The 20,133-nt window shown below is 39.3% G+C and overlaps 1 protein-coding gene across 2 annotated transcripts in view; it reads left to right on the forward strand.

The window, feature by feature from the left end:
* MAGI2 (membrane associated guanylate kinase, WW and PDZ domain containing 2) overlaps window positions 1-20,133 on the forward strand; it is a gene marked incomplete at both ends in the record, with an annotated part of 1,165,889 nt that overhangs the window by 885,504 nt on the left and 260,252 nt on the right. For both annotated transcript variants that reach the window (XM_079785522.1, XM_079785523.1), the window contains 2 exons: window positions 2,904-3,025; window positions 4,893-5,075. In XM_079785522.1, the coding sequence (XP_079641648.1) occupies window positions 2,904-3,025; window positions 4,893-5,075 (305 nt within the window). The remainder of the gene's footprint in view (window positions 1-2,903; window positions 3,026-4,892; window positions 5,076-20,133) is intronic.

Raw genomic sequence — 20,133 nt, forward strand, 5'->3', positions numbered from 1 at the left:
AAAAAGCTAGTAATTATCTTACAGAGCCTAAACCAGGGGTCCTCAAACTTTTTAAACAGGGGGCCAGTTCACTGTCCCTCAGACCGTTGCAGGGCCGGACTATAGTTTAAAAAAAAAAAACTATGAACAAATTCCTATGCACAATGCACATATCTTATTTTGAAGTAAAAAAACAAAACGGCAAAAACGCCCGCATGTGGCCGTAGTTTGAGGACGCCTGGCCTAAACAATGAGGAGGAGATGGCATTTGCCATTCACATTCTTTGTAAACATTGTAAGACCCCCCCAAATCCTTGCTAAAGGGACCAGAAACTATTCATTTTGGAAGCACAAGGAAGACAAGGCTACCCTATTCAGCTACAATCAGATTTCTTTGTGATGGGTCTTTTAAAACTTTGGATCATTTTAAGTTTTAAATGACTCACTTCATTTGTGACGATGTAAATGTTCTGTAGCAATTAGCTCAGGATACTAAAGCCATACCCAGCCTCCACTATTTGTGGGGTACAAGGCATGCCAGACCAGTTCATTGATATTTTCATTCTCTGTTAAGTCTAGAAACTCACTTTGATGGTGAATGGAATATTTTCGGCTTTGTGTCCGTAAAGCAGGTAGCTACATATTGACTTTTTTAAGGAAATAATTATGTGCAGGTGGAAAGTTGGAGGATCCCAACTGTATAAGCAAATGAACCCTGGAGTGTTCTTATAATGTGTTTTCTAAGGATAAAGTTATGCATATGATGAACAACACCTAGCAAAAGAGAAATAGAACAGGTAGGAAATGAGGAAAGCTGATACTTTGATACACCTCAAAGTTGTTTCTTGGCTTCTGGAAATCAATTCCATATACTTGTAAACAAAAGTCTTAAAATACACACGCATCATTTAGTTATTTAATAAAAAATTATGTCTTTCCCTCTGTCCAATGCTCAGTACACAAAAATGAGCCATGAACACAGGTGTGCACAGTCTAAAGGAGGAAATAAAAATGAAAATCAATCTTTTTAACACAGTATGGTAAGGTTATGCTAGCCCTTTAAGTTCATTATTGTGAATTATCACTTAGGATGTTGTATACTACATCACAGAAACCTCTTTATCAAAGACCTGGAATTAATGATCTCAAGACTCAGTAACAGAAATACTATAACCTTCCGAACAACTGTCTTGGTTTATCTTAAATACTCTGAAGAATATAAATGGTTTCTCTCTCCCATTGAATTAGCATCTAGAAAGCTCAAAGCTAATTTGCAATGTAACTCCAGTAAACAAGTAGAACACTGTATTATCAATTTTGTCTATTGATCTTCCACTCAGATTCAACTGATTTCACCCTGATTTTATTTACTCTTCATTGTTGTTCTTTAAAAGTAATTCAAATCCTCTTAATGATGAGGCAGGGTGTAAGAAAATAAATAAACTAAGCATAATGCAGGCTAGGAATGTTGCTGGCAGAGATTAGGAAGGGGGCTATGGGACAGATGGAGAAGCATCGAGATAATAATTGCAATAACATCAGCAGCAATCTATATATATAAAAGCCTAAGCGACCGTTTGACCAGTAGCTATGACATGCACTGACCACCAGGGGGCAGAGGCTCAATGCACAGGCATGGAAACATGGAACAGACTGATGGAAGGAGGAGAAGGCGGGGGTCGGCGGGGGAGAGATTAACCAAAGATCTTATATGCATACTAGAGGCCCAGTGCACAGATTCTTGCACCAGTGGGGTCCCTCAGCCTGGCCTGCAGGGATCCGGCTGAAACTGGCAGTCCGACATCCCCCAAGAGGTCCCAGGCCAGGCTGAGGGACTCCACCGGTGCACGAATCCATGCACTGGACCTCTAGTTATTAATAATAGTAATAAAGAATAAGTTACTTTTGAAGAATAAGTTATACCTTGAAGAGTAAAGAATAACTACCTTACAATTGTGGGGTCCTCCATATGTATCTGTGCTTTGCAAACATTATTTTTCTTATCTTCACAGCAACCCCAAGAAATAGATATTAATGATCCTATTTTATGGACGAGGACATTGATGCTTAGAGAGTTTAGTATTTTGCCCAAGATGCCACCTCAAACCCAGGCTGTCTTGCTTTAGGCATTGCACCATTGATACCCTGAATCTCACCTGACAAGATAAGAGGCTTGGTAGGGTGTTGCTGATGACATTAGCTCCAAGTATGTGATGCAGCCAAAGGTGAAGCAACAGAGATAAGTAAGGGCAACCTCAGGAGTAATATTTCCTTAGGTAATAGAAAGATCTCAAGGATTTTAGTAAAGGGAAGTGGAGACAAGGGAAGAGAGGCTTCAAACTCTGGCACTGTCTGAGTTTATGGGGCGAAGAAGCCTTGATCTCAGCATCAACCATCCTACAGGTATTCTACAACTTCCATAACAGCCCTGGAGTCTTTCCCCCTATGTCCCAGCCCTTCACAATCCAGATCTTCTGTCTCTAAAAAGTGTGGACTTTGGTTGCTATAGGAGTAAATTAATCAGTGAATTACCTTACTCTAGGGGCTTTGCAAAGCTTAGATGATACTCTTCTCTTCACCACTTGGTGTAAATTTCATCTGTTGACCATTTATTTAAATGCCCCAAATTTATGTCAGACTAACACCGTAGACCAGAAAGCAAGTGCACATTCTCGTTCTTCCGGCTGAATCATCCAAACATTTAATGTAATAAGGTAGGACGGAGCCATTGAGACTTGGCTCCTGTCACAGAAGTGCATGCTGTGCATAGGCTGGCCCAGCCGAGGCTGACTTCATACCTGGTGGGCACTTGCCGGTAATCACATTCGGCGTTTCTTAATCACCTGCTCTCTGCAGAGCTGTACACATGTTCTCTTAAATGACTTTGCCCCGCCGTTATCCTCATTCGAACTTTTATTTTTCAGCCACATAAATAGAAGAACACAGTTTGAAAACCCTGTCCTGGAAGCAAAAAGGAAGCTACAGCAGCATAACATGCCCCACACGGAACTTGGAACCAAGCCCCTGCAGGCCCCAGGTTTCCGAGGTTGGTACCCGTCACCGTGCAGTGTGTCAAAGGGAAACATTGTCCATCCAACTGCCTGCTCTTCCAACACACATGCCTTTGTTCGGACCGTTTCAAATAATCGATTTGCTCTTCCCAAACCCCTCTATTGGCTTTAGCTGGGTGTTTGCTGTTTTCTAAACTAATGTATTTAGCAACCACAGATTAAGTTAAAGCCTAGGGGAGTACGTTACAGGAATTTACAGCAGGTGGCCAGGTGGCCATTCATGGGTTTGACAATGGTACTTTAAACTGCAGAGATACTTAGAGAATCGTTAAGTTTGTCCTTAACACACCAAGCACCAGAATGAGGCTTGTTCTCCTTTGTGGCAGTAGACAACTCCTCATCGACAATACCTAGGCCCAAATCCGGCCGCCCCCGCACTGCCCCGGGGAGGTGGCGCAGCGTGAGTGACTTGTCCTATTATCCGCGCAACCACGCCTGGAGGCCCTGGCCGATCGGTATGTCTGGGGCTGCTTGTGCACCTGACTACACCATAGAGCCACGCAGTGGGATGCGATGCTGCACAAACTTTTCGCGTCTTCGTGGGCTCTTACTCATCACAAAAGCAAGGCGGCTTTTGTACGCGGGAGGCCTAGATTGCCTGCTGATGATCTTCACACCATACACTACAGCACACTTGCCATGAATGTAAAGGTCTCCAACTGTAAACATTACTTTCATAAAGGAAACCTCAGTGACAAGATTACATATGTGCTTTTTTTATTTTTAAAGAAGCTTTCTCTATTTTTAACAAAGATATATATGTGATATGTAAATAGACCAAGTAAAATTCAAATATAACTCATTATTTTATAATTTGTCCATTACATATCACCAAAAATGTAACAACAGCAAAAATATCATAGAAAATACATAACTGAGTTACCATGTATAGTTTTGCTGTTCCAAATATCAAATCATATCAACCAAACTATAACAACTATATAGATATATATAATATATATAATACTTGATTGTGATAGCATTGAAAATATATTAATTCTGTTTCATAGTGTGACTATTATTTTTAAAGCATTTCATATATTGTTAGGAAAGTATTTATTACAGATCATAGCTGCAAAAGCATATTATATAACAAATTAATGGCCAAACCTATAAGAGTGGATTCAAGTTCTGTTCTGATTATTTAGGTATATGATTTGAATGTGTCAACGTATTGTTACAAAATGTGTTACCTTTACATTCATAATTATATCTAGAAATATTGGCTTGCCTTTTGCTCACATTTTAGAGTATCCTAAAACACTATTGGGCCAGTAGAAATTGATTTATCTGCTTATATTTATAGCATCTCATTAGCATAAGTTAACTCAGTCCCACATCCAGGTACTTTTTCTAACCAATTTAGACGTGTGACTTGGTGGCAACATTCCATAGCGTCTATTCTTTTTAAAACAAAATAATCCATTTCGGTTTCAAGGTTTTGTGCAGGACTAGCCACTTAGAGTCTCCTACCTGGACACTTTTAGAGCAAGAGGAACCTACCCAGAAGCCTCTGGGCTCCTCTTTATCGGCCGATGGCACGTTGATTCAGCCCTTTTTAAGCACAAGAAGGGCTACTTTAGTGAATAAAAACATTGACTTCACACAAAAAAAATCTCTCTCCAAATCAAGCAGCTTTTCTACCTTTCCCTGGATGCTTGGACTGCTCTATGTTTGTAAGAAGTACTATGAGCTTTGCCCCTACAGCACCTCCCCGCTGCTTGCATTTACTGTAGGAGACCCCACATTTACCCTGGGATGGCGGCTCAGTAGCTCGCTTTCCCCGTGTGAGAACTTGCCTTAACACGCTTTTTCTTTTTTAACTTATATTGGCCAATGTAGAAAAACCACTCTTCACCCGGGATGCATCCCAGTTGAAGGGAACATTCCTCAGCACCACCCTAAAAAAGAGCAACATGGGTTTTGGATTTACCATCATTGGTGGAGATGAGCCCGATGAGTTTCTGCAGGTGAAAAGTGTGATTCCGGATGGGCCCGCAGCCCAGGATGGAAAAATGGAAACAGGTAAGTTCCTAAGTGCTGTTTGAGAAAATTGTTTTGCAACATCTTTTTTTCGACGGCAAAATCTGAGGAGCTTCTTTCTGTGTTCTTAATTTGAGAGTCAAAGGTCACTTAACTTGAGGAAAACCACAAATTGTTTTTCCTAATGTTAAGAGGATCACATTGAAGTATTTGGGAAACAGCTGGAAATGTCATTTTTGCCACATTTTTCTGACTGCCCCTTCTCCTTGCTGGATTCAGTGGACTCTTGAGATTGACACTTTTCTAATTTAATTCTAGAGTTTCTTCTTAGGGATGTGATTAACATTTCATACTTTTCTAGCTTATAGTCAGTCATTGATATTTTTAATATGTATTAATCTTGTAATATTCTCATGCTGAATTGCCGAGGTTATATATTTAAATATTCATGCTTATCTCATAGAAAAAAATTTTAAGTGGTATTCATCTTTATATGTCCCCATGTGCTTTAATATATAGATTTTATCTCTAGTCCTTATGAATTAATGTTTATATGCAGTTACTTGGATGTCTATCAAATTATAATCAAAATTAATTTAGCATGGAAATGCAGAGGCAAATTGCTAAGGCTAAAATTATAAAATATGAAAGGTGCACAGAGGTCAAGAAAAAAAGTAATGAACTAAGTCCAATTTTGCAGTCTAATTTTAAATTCTTCTATCTGGCCCATGACCTTGGATTAGTCCCATAGTTTATAAATACTTATGCAGGAAAAAAAGAAGAAATCAAATTTTATCTTGTGTATTTAAAATGCTGATTTGAAAATTGTGTAGTGTTGTTTTTGAAATGCCTTAGAGACTCTATAAAGTGTAGTAACTATACTCCAAAGAACTATATCACCATTTCACATTTTTCACAAGATTGATTTTATTTATTATATAAACTTGTGAAAGTCAATGTGTTCTAGTAGATACACAAAGTAGAGAATTACTTTTGAGGAAAAGTTATGTCTTTTGTATGGTCTATAAATTTACAAATCCTGATTCCATAGATTTTAAAGTGCTTTGTGTATGAAAAAACAACATATAATTGAGATATTCATCTGGAATTTTTATTTTAAAAAATGACCAGTGCTTCATTGCCAATTCCTAAGTGGTTTCTGTAGAAATTATTTCTTTTCAGGGTCACCTAATGAGTATATTTGTCACTCCCATTCACTAGTGAGTTATAATACATTTAATAGAGGCTTTATCTCCTTAAAAGTTGAGTGAAGTTTCAAAACTAACTAGTGTTTTCAAACACTACTGTTGTAAAAAATTGTGTGCATAATTTTCTGCAAGAGTAAGCTAGAGAGTGTCCAACTCTATTGATTCATCTGGTGATATTTCACTAGACATCCACACCTTTATTTGCCAAAAAAATCACAGAGAAACATCAAATGACTCAACTAAAAATAACTCTCATGCCCACGATTAGAATAAGAGGAAACTATGGAAATAATGTCATCTTAGCAGAGGGGAAAAGATCTCCAAAGCTTTTGAACTTCAGTGAAATATTTAACAAACCTCTTCCTTTTCATGATAAAGAATACAGTGATTTTTTTTTCCCTCTGACCCAACCCTCCACTCCATGTTTTAAAACTAGAAAAGACCTCTTTCACTGTAAATTTAAGAGACAAAATAAAATGAAAACATTTGCACAGCTAAGCTTTTCCCCTTCCTACATGTTTTCCTAGTTTGCTACACCCACACTGTCTAAGCTAGCCTTACTCAACAACAAAGTCAAAGTTTTGAAGTTTGTTTGTTTTTTTTTTCAAGATAATCACAAAACAGGCTCTAATAGAAAAAGAAGAACCTAGGATTTAATTCTATTTACTGTCTCATATTTCTTCCTCTATTTATTAATTCAACCTGCTAAGCTCTTCCCTTTCATAGTCATTATAGTACACCAGGACTACAAAAATGGATATGTCAAGGTCCTGGTTCTGTAGGAGTTTATATCTAGGTGGGGCCTTGGATATATAAACAAGTAATTGTAACATAAGAATAGGATAAATCTATAAAAATCATGCTGTTGGCACAAAGTCAGAAGGGGGGTGGGGTGGAGCAAGCAACAGAAATTTTTAAAAGGAAAATTATGTTCCTAACTATATAATTTTATTGGTCTTTTGTAAGAATGAGAATTTCTCTCATCAGAAAAGAGTTTAATAAAGATTGAAATCTACTGTTTATTATTTATTCAAAAATGTTTATTTTAAATTTTGAGATAATTTAAAATAAAATGTGAACACATTTCTGTGGCATTCCACACATTATAATAGAGGGAATGGCTCCTCAGTTTAGTTGAGCTAATATTTAGTGACTAGCCATCTGTGCCAGGCATTCCATTAATTATTGAGGATGCAAAAATGAAGAGACATATGTTTCTGTCCTCAAGAAGCTTGAATAATGAGTGGCATGTTAATGAATATTTATATCAATGCAATAATAGAAATATGTGCAAAGTCCAGAAACAGTGTAAAGGAAAGGGTGATCGATTCAATTGGGAAGTGCTTAGGGAAGGACTCACAGAAATGATGCCTGGCAGACTTTGGGATGATGAATAGACAGTTGTTGGGTGGACAGATGAGGAGAGCTATCTGAAGAGGAAACAGCATATGCAAAGGCACCGTTGGGGGGATGCCTAGAAAAAGATTTATATGCCATCGCAGTGTACACTAATATTTTACCTTCAGTGAATGTTCATGGGAAGTATGTAGTAAAACAATAACTATAATGTGTAAACATGAACTATGTAGACAAACATCAAAGAACAGTATAGAATCCAATTTAAAAACATAGATATCATAAATGTACACATACCTATGTATAAAACCTTTCTCATATAAATTTTCAACCAATTAAGCATAGAGATATACCCTATGATTTTTTTCTTTACTTGTTATCCTGACAGTGCCAGGCAGATAGCAGGTGCTCACCAGTACTGGATGGATAGATGGACGCTTTTTGAAATTAAGTGAAATTTTAATTGGCTGAATCCCACTGTATAGCCTAGTCAAAGTAATCGGACCAATAGGTTACCATTGAAGCAAAAAGAAGCCAGCTTTCCAGTTTCTAGATGAAATTAAAAAGACAAGTGCATGTTAGGGACATAAATGTCCTTTTTGTAACTATTTCATCTGTAAATGAACCTCAAAATTAACAAAATTAATAGTCACTACAGATATAAACAATAAATCATTGGTATTAACCAATAAATCATTGGTATTAACCCTGATACATTTAATTAATAAGTTATAAAAAGGTGAGGAGTCTCATTTGACATTGAAATAGCATGAAAATAGTTTAGCTCTAGATGATCTCTAATTTAGGCAAAGAGATGTCAATAGTTTGTGTGGACATTAAGAAAAATCCACTCTACCAAAAAGTTGACCTAGGATCCTGCCAAATAGAAACCAGGGTGGGGTGGGAATTCTTTCTTTCTCAGTCAACACTGAGTCCTGGGAAGGGGTAGAGAACAGAGAAAATTAGGATACTGTGCTCCTCCCTGCTTTTGGACAACTAACTGAGCCAATCCCCAGTCGTCATATCATATTCCAGAAGAAGCTTTCCTAAAAGTTACCATAGTGCCCAGAAACCGTCCTACTTCTGATTATTATGTGTTCTGCAAGCATTTGTAGGCACCAGAGATCCTGATAGCATTCTTGCAACTATTTTAAAAATCAGGATTGAAGGAGTTGCTCCAACATGCTTCAGGTACAAGGCTTCCCTCGTTACATACGGTTTCACGTTTTTCCCCAGGCTAATTTTTGAATCAGGACTTTTGATTTTCAACAAATATAAGAGGGAGAAAAGCTGACCTATCCATAAAGTTCTCCTGTAGAATGATGAGGTCACTTGCAACCTATTCATTTTTATGTGTTCTAATGTGGATCCGTTTTATTAGTCAAGTGGCAGGAAGCTGTCTGGGAGATCAACATCCTGACCTCCTAAGCTCCTGGCATTTCTCCATTTGGCAGATCGATGTTACTGCTCTTTCACTGGTTGCTACCTCTTTATTTGTGTTTCTAGAAGCAGAGGCACAAGAATGAATTTGTCAGAATCTCTGGGGGAGATTTTTTAAAATGCATATTCCTGTGTCCCTACATCTACTGATTCCAAATTTCTGGAACTGGTTTTTGGGCATGTGCGTTTATATACTTCTAAAAATTGTAAAATTAATACGTGCACAAAGCCATAAAAATATTTATAATCCATACAATATTTCCTGCCCTGCCCTTCCCTACCTTTCAGGCTCAGATCCCAGAGGCACTGATCAGTTTATACTTTTTTACGTGATTTTTTTTTTCCGTAACTATTTTCACACCTCTAATTAATGTGTTTATACACTTGTCTTGACTTAACCATTTTAGACTTGGCATATTTATAGTACTTCCTTTAGAAATAAATGAAGCTTTACCTCTCTTATCCCCCATCTGCCCTACAAACATTCTCCCAATAGACTTTTACAACTAATTTTAATATTTGTATAGTCTTTGCATTACCACCACTTTGTAAGTTTGTTCACTGACCCCAGTGATGTACCATTAATACACTTTTTCTCTTGAACACATTTCTGAAGTTTCACTTTTTCTTTCTTTTTTTGCAATATCTTTTAAAAAGTTAATATTTTTTTTCCTCAAAGCACCATCATTTTAGGTCCTCTAGACTAAAGGATCTTTTTTTCTTTTTCTTCTGTGCATTTTTTGTCCTCTTACTCCTGCCCGGGCCTATTGTACAGCCTGCGCGTGGAATTGTCCATTGTGTCTCTCCCAAACAGAGCCCACCGTTATTCATATCCACATCCTCTTTCTTCCTGGATGCTCATTTCCCTAGAGCACAGTCCTCATCTGTCTTGTGATCCTCAGTGGTCCACATTTAAAGTGAAACACAGCAAAGTTGCATTTGTGGCAGAGTTTGAAGACTGCTCAGAATTTACCAGGGGTTACCAGGTAGGGACAGAATATGAAAGTCTGTTAAATGGGGCCATTTTTCAGAGACACCCTCACCCTCTGATTCGGGGTAGGTGGTGGGAGTCCTGCAGGTATAGCACGGCAGATCTCTATGTACTTGTATCTGCTGTCTCCTAACCCTGGGCCTCTGTAGGGTTCTGCAGAGCAACGGAGAGTCCTTCTTGTCCATGTTTCCCTCCCCACCAAGAACACCCCAGAACAGGCTCAAATAGTAACTACTTCAGGTTTTGTGGGCCCAGTGGTCTGTCACCACTGTTTAACTCTGTCATGAAAGCAGCCACAGACAGTACAGTATATACCAGTAAGTAAATGGGTATGTCTTTGTTCCATTGAAAATATGTTTACAAATACAGACAGCTGCAGGTGTGCTCCATGGGCCATAGTTTGCCAACCCCGGCTCTACAATATGCCTTTCAATTCCATGATACATCAGTTGTCACGCTTCAATTGGCATTTCATATTCTGAAGTCCTTGCCTTCTATCAGCCTCTCTCTGTCAGATAATGCCGACTCTCGGGTTCTCTTCATTGCTGTGGGTTTATTCATTTTACAGTCTTTGTTAAAGCCATGTGTGTTTAGTCTGTCATCTTGAACTAGAAGTCTTAGAATCTGTACTATTAGGCCCACTGACCTGAGAATCACAGTATGTAGTGGTGGCAAGAAGACATTCCTCCCATGTACTGTACAGCCTAGCAAACATTCCCCGCCCTGTCTGATCCTCTGTCAGTCAACCCTTTGCTCAGAATTGCTTTGAAGAACTGCTTATGAATATTTCTGGGGACTGACCATTGGGGTGGAGACTGTGGACATCTACCAAATAGAACAAACTAATTAATCCTTATGTCCACCTTTCATATCAGTCTAGCACATGGAGCTATGAGGATTTCTCATTCTTCAGAGATTTTAACATTGTTTTGGGATATTCTATTCCATAACTTCATTATCTGAAATCGTAGTTGCCCTTTTGCTCCCTAGGGAGCAGCAAAGATTAACCTGAGGCCGTAAATGCTATGTGGGCAGTTGACTGCTGTGCTATCAATGTGACTGGTATTGCCCCTCTTCAGGCTGGCCCTTCAGTACTGATTCTCTAGTCAATGGCCACCTAATGGTTTTCTACCTCCCCCCACCCCAACATTTTTTGATCCTTCCCAACCAGTATTATCTCCTTAACAGTTTCATAAAACTCCGTGATTGTTAATTAAACATTTCCTAAGGAAGAGCTACATATATGTGTAAGAAAGCCTAAGAAGTAATTAAATATGTTTCTTGTATCTTATCTCCCACCAACTTATATTAAAAGCAGGCTTCCTTTGAATTTTGAGCACATGAGCACACACTGTCTCTCCCCATGACTGCTCTCTTACTGACTGGCTGCCTTATGAAAATGTCTTAGTGAATCATCCAGTTCTTCATCTCTCCCCACCTCCATAGCCAAGTGTTCACATTTAGGTGGTACAAACCACTAGATGGTTCTGTCAATTGCCAGAAGCAAATGAACTAATCAGAGAAATGGAATTTTTCTATTACTTGAAACATCTGTTTAGTTTTCTACTGTTGCATAGCAAACCACACCAAAGCTCAGGGATTGATATCTCTTTGGATATGTCAAATGTTTGCTCCTGACTCTACACATTCTTGCTGGGGATCATCAGCTGGGTGGTTCTCACCACTAGGCTCACTTTGGGGCTCTCATGCAGCTGTATCATCTAGTCATCTCTTGGGCCTGGGGTGTGCAAGGGGCTTCACTCACATTGATGCCTCAGCTGGGATGGATGGGACTCCTGAGGGCTGACAGGGCCTCTCTCTCCACATGGTCTCAGCAACAGGGTGGCTGAACTGCTTTACCTGGTGGCTTAGGCTCCAAGAAAGCAAAAGTGAAAGGTGTCAAGCATCTTAAGGCCGAGCCTGGAACCAGTGCGACATTACCTCCACCCCTTTTACTGATCATAGCAGGTCACAGGTCAGTCCACATTCAAAGGGAGGGAAACTAGGCCCCATGTTTTTTGTTTCTGAATTCCTTGAGTTTGTTCAAACTTTCCCGAGAAAATGATCTTTTACTTTCATGGGCAGTCTACCTTCTCACAATCTTTTGGAACAGAGGTGTTGATCATTTTTTGCCTTCCAGTTCTCTTACCATGCTGTCAATAAATAATAGTGAATTATATACCACATCCAGAGGTGATGAACAATAAGATCACTAGGTCTCTAGCTCTATCTTTCTAATAAAAATAAAGGAGGTGGTTGAAACAATTCAGTCTGTAAGACCTCACAAAATATTCAGATCCATGTTAGATAATTTTCTAAATAATCCCTTGATTTTAACATCATTTTGGCTTTTTGAGATATTTATGAACTTTGGATGCTACAAGAAAACATCCTGTGCTCTATAAAAGCCAGAAAATAAATCTGAATTTCTAGCCAGCTGGCCAATACTAATATCTCCAGTAAAGATGAAATAAACTGTGCTTGTTTAGCTTGTCAATATATTTATTCTTGATTTTTTTTTTCTAAGCACACCTAAGTAGCAAAACCTCACTTCATTTTGTTCAAATACTTAATGTCTCCTCTGCTGGTGATGTGTCTTTCAGATCAATAACTGACATCTCACAGCAAGAGCGCGTGCCACACTAAACACCTTATACCCACTCTCCTCCTTTCATCATGATAGGGGGTACGGGTGCCATGGTTGACAAAACACAATTTCAGCTGCAAAACACACCGCTTGAAAGGATTAAAACATTTGTTGTACCAAGTCTTAAAATCATGTTATGCTTCATCAATAACTCATTTAGTGTTTTAAGGGGCCTTTGTCACCCAAATAAATTCTACTGCAGTACCTCTTTTTTGCACATGTCTCGCTTTTCTCTTGTAGTAAATGCCTTGTGCAGGGCTCTGTATGCCCTCTTCATTTAAAATCAAAGTCTAGCTACATGCTCACAGGAGAAGGGATATCTACTATACAACTCCAATCCTAGTTCTCATCTTGGCCCCCAAATTAAGGAGTTGATTCCCACTGTAGCACAGATAGAGTGAAGTTTGTGGCTTTAATTTTTTTTTTCTAGTTTTACTATTGATATCTCTTTGGATATGTCTCGCAGTAATTGAGTTACAATGTTCACAATCATTGTACCTATTAATGTCATGGAAGTCAATGTGCTTAAATGTACTTTTATCACTATTATTTTTAAGTTATTCTGCACAAAAGCTTTATATTAATTCACAGTACAGGTTCACTGGCCCTCCTAGGAGCTAAAGGAGAAAGTGGGTGGGACCTTCATTCAGGGTAAGAGCAGAACACAGAATGGTGCTAGACATTATTACACTAGGGATGTCATTAGGGGACCCTTACTAAGTTTGAAGTTGGCATTTTTAAAATCTGAAAGCTTATTATTTAAGTATAATGGAAATGGATAGGAAATTATGGGGTTAAAGTTATCTTTTTATACCTACTCAGTGGAGGCGGTGGTTGGTCAATCAGTATATTAGTGAAAGGTGATCAGATTAAGTTAGATTTATTTCAAATAAAGGTATTATCTAAACACATTTAAAAAGTTCTTATCAGTTTAACTAGGTCTGGGGCCAGGGTCACCAATTCTTTTGCTTATAAATGAACAAAAGCTTCTAAATAGTTACGAATATTTACCAGATTCTGGTGTTTGGGTTGTCATATGTGTTCTTGTAGATTATGTCAGATTTATTCAGTTCCTACTACTGGTACTCTCTTTTCATTAATGAAATTGAGCCTTTGGTTTACCTGGAATAATCTGCTTTTTATAGAAGGTGTTTATTTTTATCTATCCCCCCCCCCAGCTAAATTATGAACTCTAGCTATTTTTTTCATGCCACCCCCACCCCACACCTGACTATAAACTCTCTGAGATTAGGGACACTTGATCATTACCACATATATGGCAAGAATTCAACTAGTTGATTGAACAGTTGAATGAATCTTTCCATGCAGCACTGATTTGCTTGCATGGATTACTGTGGAGGCATAAGATTTGTTGTAATAATCTTTAATCCCTCCATGATTATTTATGTTCTTTTTGGAGAATTATGTAAGCTTTACTTTGTCTAGTTTAACCAAACATCTAATCAGATGATTTATTACATATAAAGTACTTAGAATAGGACATGACACATGGAATCACACAAAATTGGTAGCCATAATTAGTATTTATAAGACTATCTTTCAATAAATTAAAGGAAACTTTAGTATTCTGGGAGTGATAGATACATGAAAAAGAATGTATGAACAGATTAGGATGTTTGCCCATTGGACCCTGGAATGAAATGATTCTGCATTGAATACTTGATGATGAAAAAGATATTTTTTTATTTAAAGAAGATCATCAGAAATTTTTCAGAATTGTGGTGCCATGTTGAGAACTCTTATTCTGTTTGTAGACTGGTAGCTAAAATAGGAAATTTGATGTCTAAAAATTGGGCTCGGTGCTACTTAGTCATGCCATAGGATCCTAATTCCTGTTTTCTAGACACATTTTAGAGAAGTCAGTAATCTAATCTTCATATGTTTAATGATGGTTTTCCAAAAATAAAAGCTTTTAATCCCAAATCATAACAAACAAAAAGGAAGTCTAAGGAGGATAAGATAGTTGGAAAATGTATGAGTCAAGGTAAATGTTTCTGTTTAAGATAAATTATAATACTACCTGAATTAAATATCTATATAGAGTGTTGGTGCATAGTCCTACAGATTATCTCGTGGCCTTGTAAGTGCTCAATGACTAGTTTAACTATATATATACATGCACATACATGTCATCATATATACAATGTAAGTCAGAAAAAGAGGCAAGAAACGTGCCTTTGTTTCATCAGCTAAGTCTTAGGTCTTAGTTTATAATTATAAGCCCCTTAGCATTCTAAATGAGAAGACTTCTCTGAAGTCAATAGGAGACAAATTACCATGCAGACCTTTGTAAGTGTAATTCTGCTGGTTTTTGCAAGCTGCCAGTGAAGTTAGAGATGGAGCGCGCTGGAGTCTGCAAATATCAAAACTGCTGCAGATGCAGAAACGTTATTCCTGTATCTGTTGTAGTTAATGTGCCTCTCACATGCTCCAGCTGAGGATTTGCATGAACTGACAAGAGCACACATGGTAAATCTGTGTCATCATCTACTTTACTACTTTGTTCAAGAAAATCCAGCACCATCAGGTGAACTGTGCATTTCTTAATGGTGAGAACTAGTGTCAGAAAGGAAAACATTCCACATGTATGAGATATGGACAAAAGAAGTAAGAACTTTGCTTTGTGAAGTCAAGATTAATAACCTAGACCTGTCTTTCTCCATATCACCACCTTTGTATTCCTTCTCTGTTTTAAAGTGTTGGGTCCTAAAATTTTCACTCCTCTTGCTTTCTTTGTTGTTTTCCTTCCCTATTTTCTCACCCATCTAGAATAAAAGAATACTGGATTTATTTTCTCCCATGAAAGAATGAAAGTTTTTGCATGGAAAACCCAACTTAGATTGCCACAATTCTAAATTTAAGATGAAGCACTTCACATACTTTAAGTATGGTGATAAACAAACTATGTAACAGAACCAGTGTTTTTTTCAGAGCAGTTTCTGATGAACTTATATAAGATTGTGGCTTTGGATTGGAGCATCAAAGCTTCGGAGTGTTAGACTAATGAGGTGGAAAATATGTGTGTGTGTGTGCACATGTGTGTGTGTTGGGGTTAGATGCAGCAAGGGCTGGCGTTACAAGAATCTGTCCTATGTGCAGTGGACATTTCTGGAAAACAAGGGGCCAGGATGTTCTGGTCATGACATTCACCTCCAGGCCACATCAGTGACGACAGGTGTAATATCAGAATGTACACAGTAGAACTTCAAGTACAAACTAAAAGATATGGAATTGTTTTCAGTGTTTTTAGCAAGGCCGAGTCCTTGAGAATTTTTTTAAACAAAATGCAAAGGTCATTGTTCCTTTGGAAAAAAATAACCACCTGCCATTTCCTAGAGAAAAGGTGACATTTTTCTATGAAACGGGAACATTTTGCCCAGAGGCTAGCACAGGCAGTTTCTGGGATTGCCTGACAATGAGTTTACATCAGACCAGAGCAGAATACTGTGCCTCTGGCGGAAATGACATTTCCTCCCCATTCAGAGTTGCAAAGTCTAAAAAATACAAAACTGCTTTTTCCGTAGTAATTCTCCAGTTCTCTCATTGGTGTGTGCAGTGGCATTATTAATTAATGTTATGAACACACACCCTGCTGAGGCAAGCGGAGGTTATAAAAAGATGGCAATTTGAACTGAGTCATGGGACAGAAGTCCCAGTCTTTCTATTGAACTTCTATGGCAGACTGATCTTGTTCTGTTTCACAATCCACCTAGCACCTCATTGCACAGCATCAATATTCCCACCTATTAGTAATCATTGAAAACAGATATATCCATTTGCTCATTCATCTGTTCAACAAATTTCATAATGGAATGTTAAGTGGTACTTTTTCATAGTATGGCTCTAGCGCCCATAACCTCTCTCAGGGCTACTGTGGAATTATCAACTCCTCTCCTCTCAGCCTCGTCTATATAAACAGAAGCTGGAGAAGAGAAAAGAAAACCTTTTTTCTTATGTGGGACACAGTGTATTGAGAGGTGATCCAATCGTCCCTGTGAGAAAGGGAATGTGGCTTCTCAATCTAAGTGAGAGAGAAGGCTCTAAGGGAATCAGTCCTTGAAATTGGGAGTTGCTTAAAAGCAGGGGAGATGGTGGTTTGGTTTCCTAATTGGATATCTGCTTAGGCAGTGGACTTGCTTCCTTTGCAAATCAGAATAGGAAAGAAGTGAATTGGAAAGAGATGGTGGAAGAGAAGACATAGCAATGAGAGCACTACAGCCCAGTACTGAGCACAGCAAGGCTACCTGAGCTCATGGTTGAAGTGATCATGGGAAGAGCTTGACTTGAGCCAGATATCTTCCAAACACCACTCAAGAGAGCTGCGTGCTGGGCAAGGATAACCCAGCATCAAGGGGCTGAGCAGCGCTCCAATGTGGCAGGAGCCGACAGAGATGAAAGAGGTCAAGCTTAAGTACTGACCCCAGGATGGATGCACGGGAGAGCCAGCCACTGATACCTGCCACTGCAGTGGCCACTTATCATTCACTACACAAGCAGCCACAACCAACATGAAAAACAATCAAATGAAAAAGCCAGTTAAATAAAAAAGTCTTCCCCTCTGCATCACACACTGGAAGAACTAGATCTTGAAGAGTAAAGGAGGAAAGAGCCAGTGGCTCAGAAGCAGATCATGCCTTACTCACCTGAAAGCAGCCAAAGTCCCTGTAGAGGGTAGGAAGAAAAGATATTTAAATCAAATTTGAAGTTGAGGGTTCACAAGGTGAACATACTGTAGCCAAAAGGGATTTAAGAGCTAAGAATTCTCCCAAGCTATCAATAAAGAATGGGAAAAGGAGATGAAAATAGTAACTGCGGGGGAGAAAACTACTCCCTATTTTATTCCCTACCCGCTAGATGAGATGCTCAGTAAACAGGCTGTGTGTACATTGAGAACCCACCATGCATCAGCCATCCTTTCAGGTCCTGGGGTCCCATGGACAAATAATACAGTCTCTACCATAAAGGAATTTAGGGTCTGATAAAGCAACAGACGTATGTGAACAATTTCAGGTGGCACCTGGAGATAAATAGAAAAAGGATGTGTACAGATTGCTGAGGGAAGACAGAGAAATGTGTCTCTCACAGGAGGAGGTGTGGGGAGAAGCCAGGGACAATTTCACAGAGGAAGTGTGATTCAGAGACGTGAAGGGAAACGATGAATTTATTAAACATTACAGGTCTGGGAATATTGTGTGCAAAAGGGCAGATACCCATTCACTCAGCAGGCATACGTGGGCGCTTTTACTCAGAGCCAGGAGCTATTCCCGGTAGGATCTTGGCTTATAAGATGAAAACAACATGGTCCTTGCAAGGATCCAAACTGGGGGAACATGGCCAACCATGGGCTGTTTGTTATTCCTAAAACCTAGGAGGCAACAGAGAAGGAAGATGGAAACCAAAGTTGAAGTGAAGGCTCTCAGAATCTTAAAGTGGAAGGGAACTATCAAACATGCTCAGGAGGCATGGAGGTGTTGGTTATACGCAGAGAACAACCTGCTCAAACGTGTGTTTTAGGAAGATAGCTCTGGAGTCAGTATGAAATACACGCTGTAGAGAAACAGACAGGAGTCAAAAGAGAAGTTAAGAAATGTGCAAGGTCTCTTCCATTTTCCTCTCCAATCCCACCTCCTCTTGTTCCCTTTATGGACTCTACCATTGAGCTCCCTTGCCCTAGAGCAGTGGTCGGCAAACTCATTAGTCAACAGAGCCAAATATCAACAGTACAACAATTGAAATTTCTTTTGAGAGCCAAATTTTTTAAACTTAAACTTCTTCTAATGCCACTTCTTCAAAATAGACTCGCCCAGGCCGTGGTATTTTGTGCAAGAGCCACACTCCACTCAAGGGGCCAAAGAGCCGCATGTGGCTCGCGAGCCGCAGTTTGCCAACCACTGCCCTAGAGCTTTCCGTTGAACTTGGTGAATGGAAAGAAGTGGATGGGGATCAGAGAGTGGGAGGAGCAGGAGGTGCTGGGGTCTTGGTCCATTTGCTGCCAGGCTGCTGTGTGCTGGGCATCCATCCTTGGAAGTCCCAGCTCTGAGAACCATGAGAGGAGAAAGAGGAGATGAAACGGCAAACATCTAGACAGTGAGATCATGGTCCTTCTGGTCTGAGTGGATGAGATCAGTGAAGTATGTTTGCTTGTTTGGATCTCACGCTTAAGTAACTAGATGGACTATGCCAGGGGTCCTCAAACTTTTTAAACAGGGGGCCAGTTCACTGTCCCTCAGACCGTTGGAGGGCCGGACTATAGTTTAAAACAGGCGTCCTCAAACTACAGCCCGCGGGCCACATGTGGGTGTTTTTGCCATTTTGTTTTTTTACTTCAAAATAAGATATGTGCAGTGTGCATAGGAATTTGTTCATAGTTTTTTTTAAACTATAGTCCGGCCCTCCAACGGTCTGAGGGACAGTGAACTGGCCCCCTGTTTAAAAAGTTTGAGGACCCCTGGTTTAAAAAAAAAAAAGCTATGAACAAATTCCTATGCACACTGCTAAGTCAGCTGCTAAGCAGGACAGGCAGCGGCGGCAAAAACACCCGGCGGGCCGGATAAATGTCCTCGGTGGGCCGCATGTGGCCCGCGGGCCGTAGTTTGAGGACCCCTGGACTATGCTGCCTTTAATACGAGTTTGGAGAAATGAGGCTGTTAGGTTAATATGTGAGCAAGGCTTATATAAAGTTTGTTAGTCAGATTCACATCTATAAACTGTCTCCCATTTAAGACAAGTTCTCAATTCCATAATTAATGTTTTCTTTGTTGAGTGTTTTATTTATGACTCACATTTTCATTCCTTTTCCAGAGGAAGTGGTAGCAGTAGAATTCATGTTATATTGCTAGTAAAGTCTATACTGTTAACAACTCAGTGGTGTGGGAAAGGGAACAAATTACATGCCAAAGCCTACGTACAGCATGGGGAATACAAAGTGCTTCAGACATTGAATCGCTGCCTAAAGGAAGAAGGAGCAACCTTATTTTCCATCAAGACCTTATTTTCTAGGTCTTTCCAAGTAGGAGAGCAGTCCCCCTGAGATGCCTCAGTCTGTTCCATGCTTCTATGTCCTGGGTCTATTTTGTTCATTAGATTCTGCATATGAGTGAGATCATGTGATACTTGTCTTTCTCTGACTGGCTTATTTTGCTTAGCACAGTGGTTGGCAAACTCATTAGTCAACAGAGCCAAATATCAACAGTACAACGATTAAAATTTCTTTTGAGAGCCAAATTTTTTAAACTTAAACTTCTTCTAATGCCACTTCTTCAAAATAGACTCGCCCAGGCCGTGGTATTTTGTGGAAGAGCCACACTCAAGGGGCCAAAGAGCCGCATGTGACTCGCGAGCTGCAGTTTGCCGACCACGGGCTTAGCATAATACTCTCCAGGTCCCTCCATGCTGTCTCAAAAGTTCATTGATTGTTAGAATTAACATCATTAAAAT

Source organism: Cnephaeus nilssonii (assembly GCF_951640355.1).
Source record: "Cnephaeus nilssonii genome assembly, chromosome: 12".
NCBI lineage: Eukaryota > Metazoa > Chordata > Mammalia > Chiroptera > Vespertilionidae > Cnephaeus > Cnephaeus nilssonii.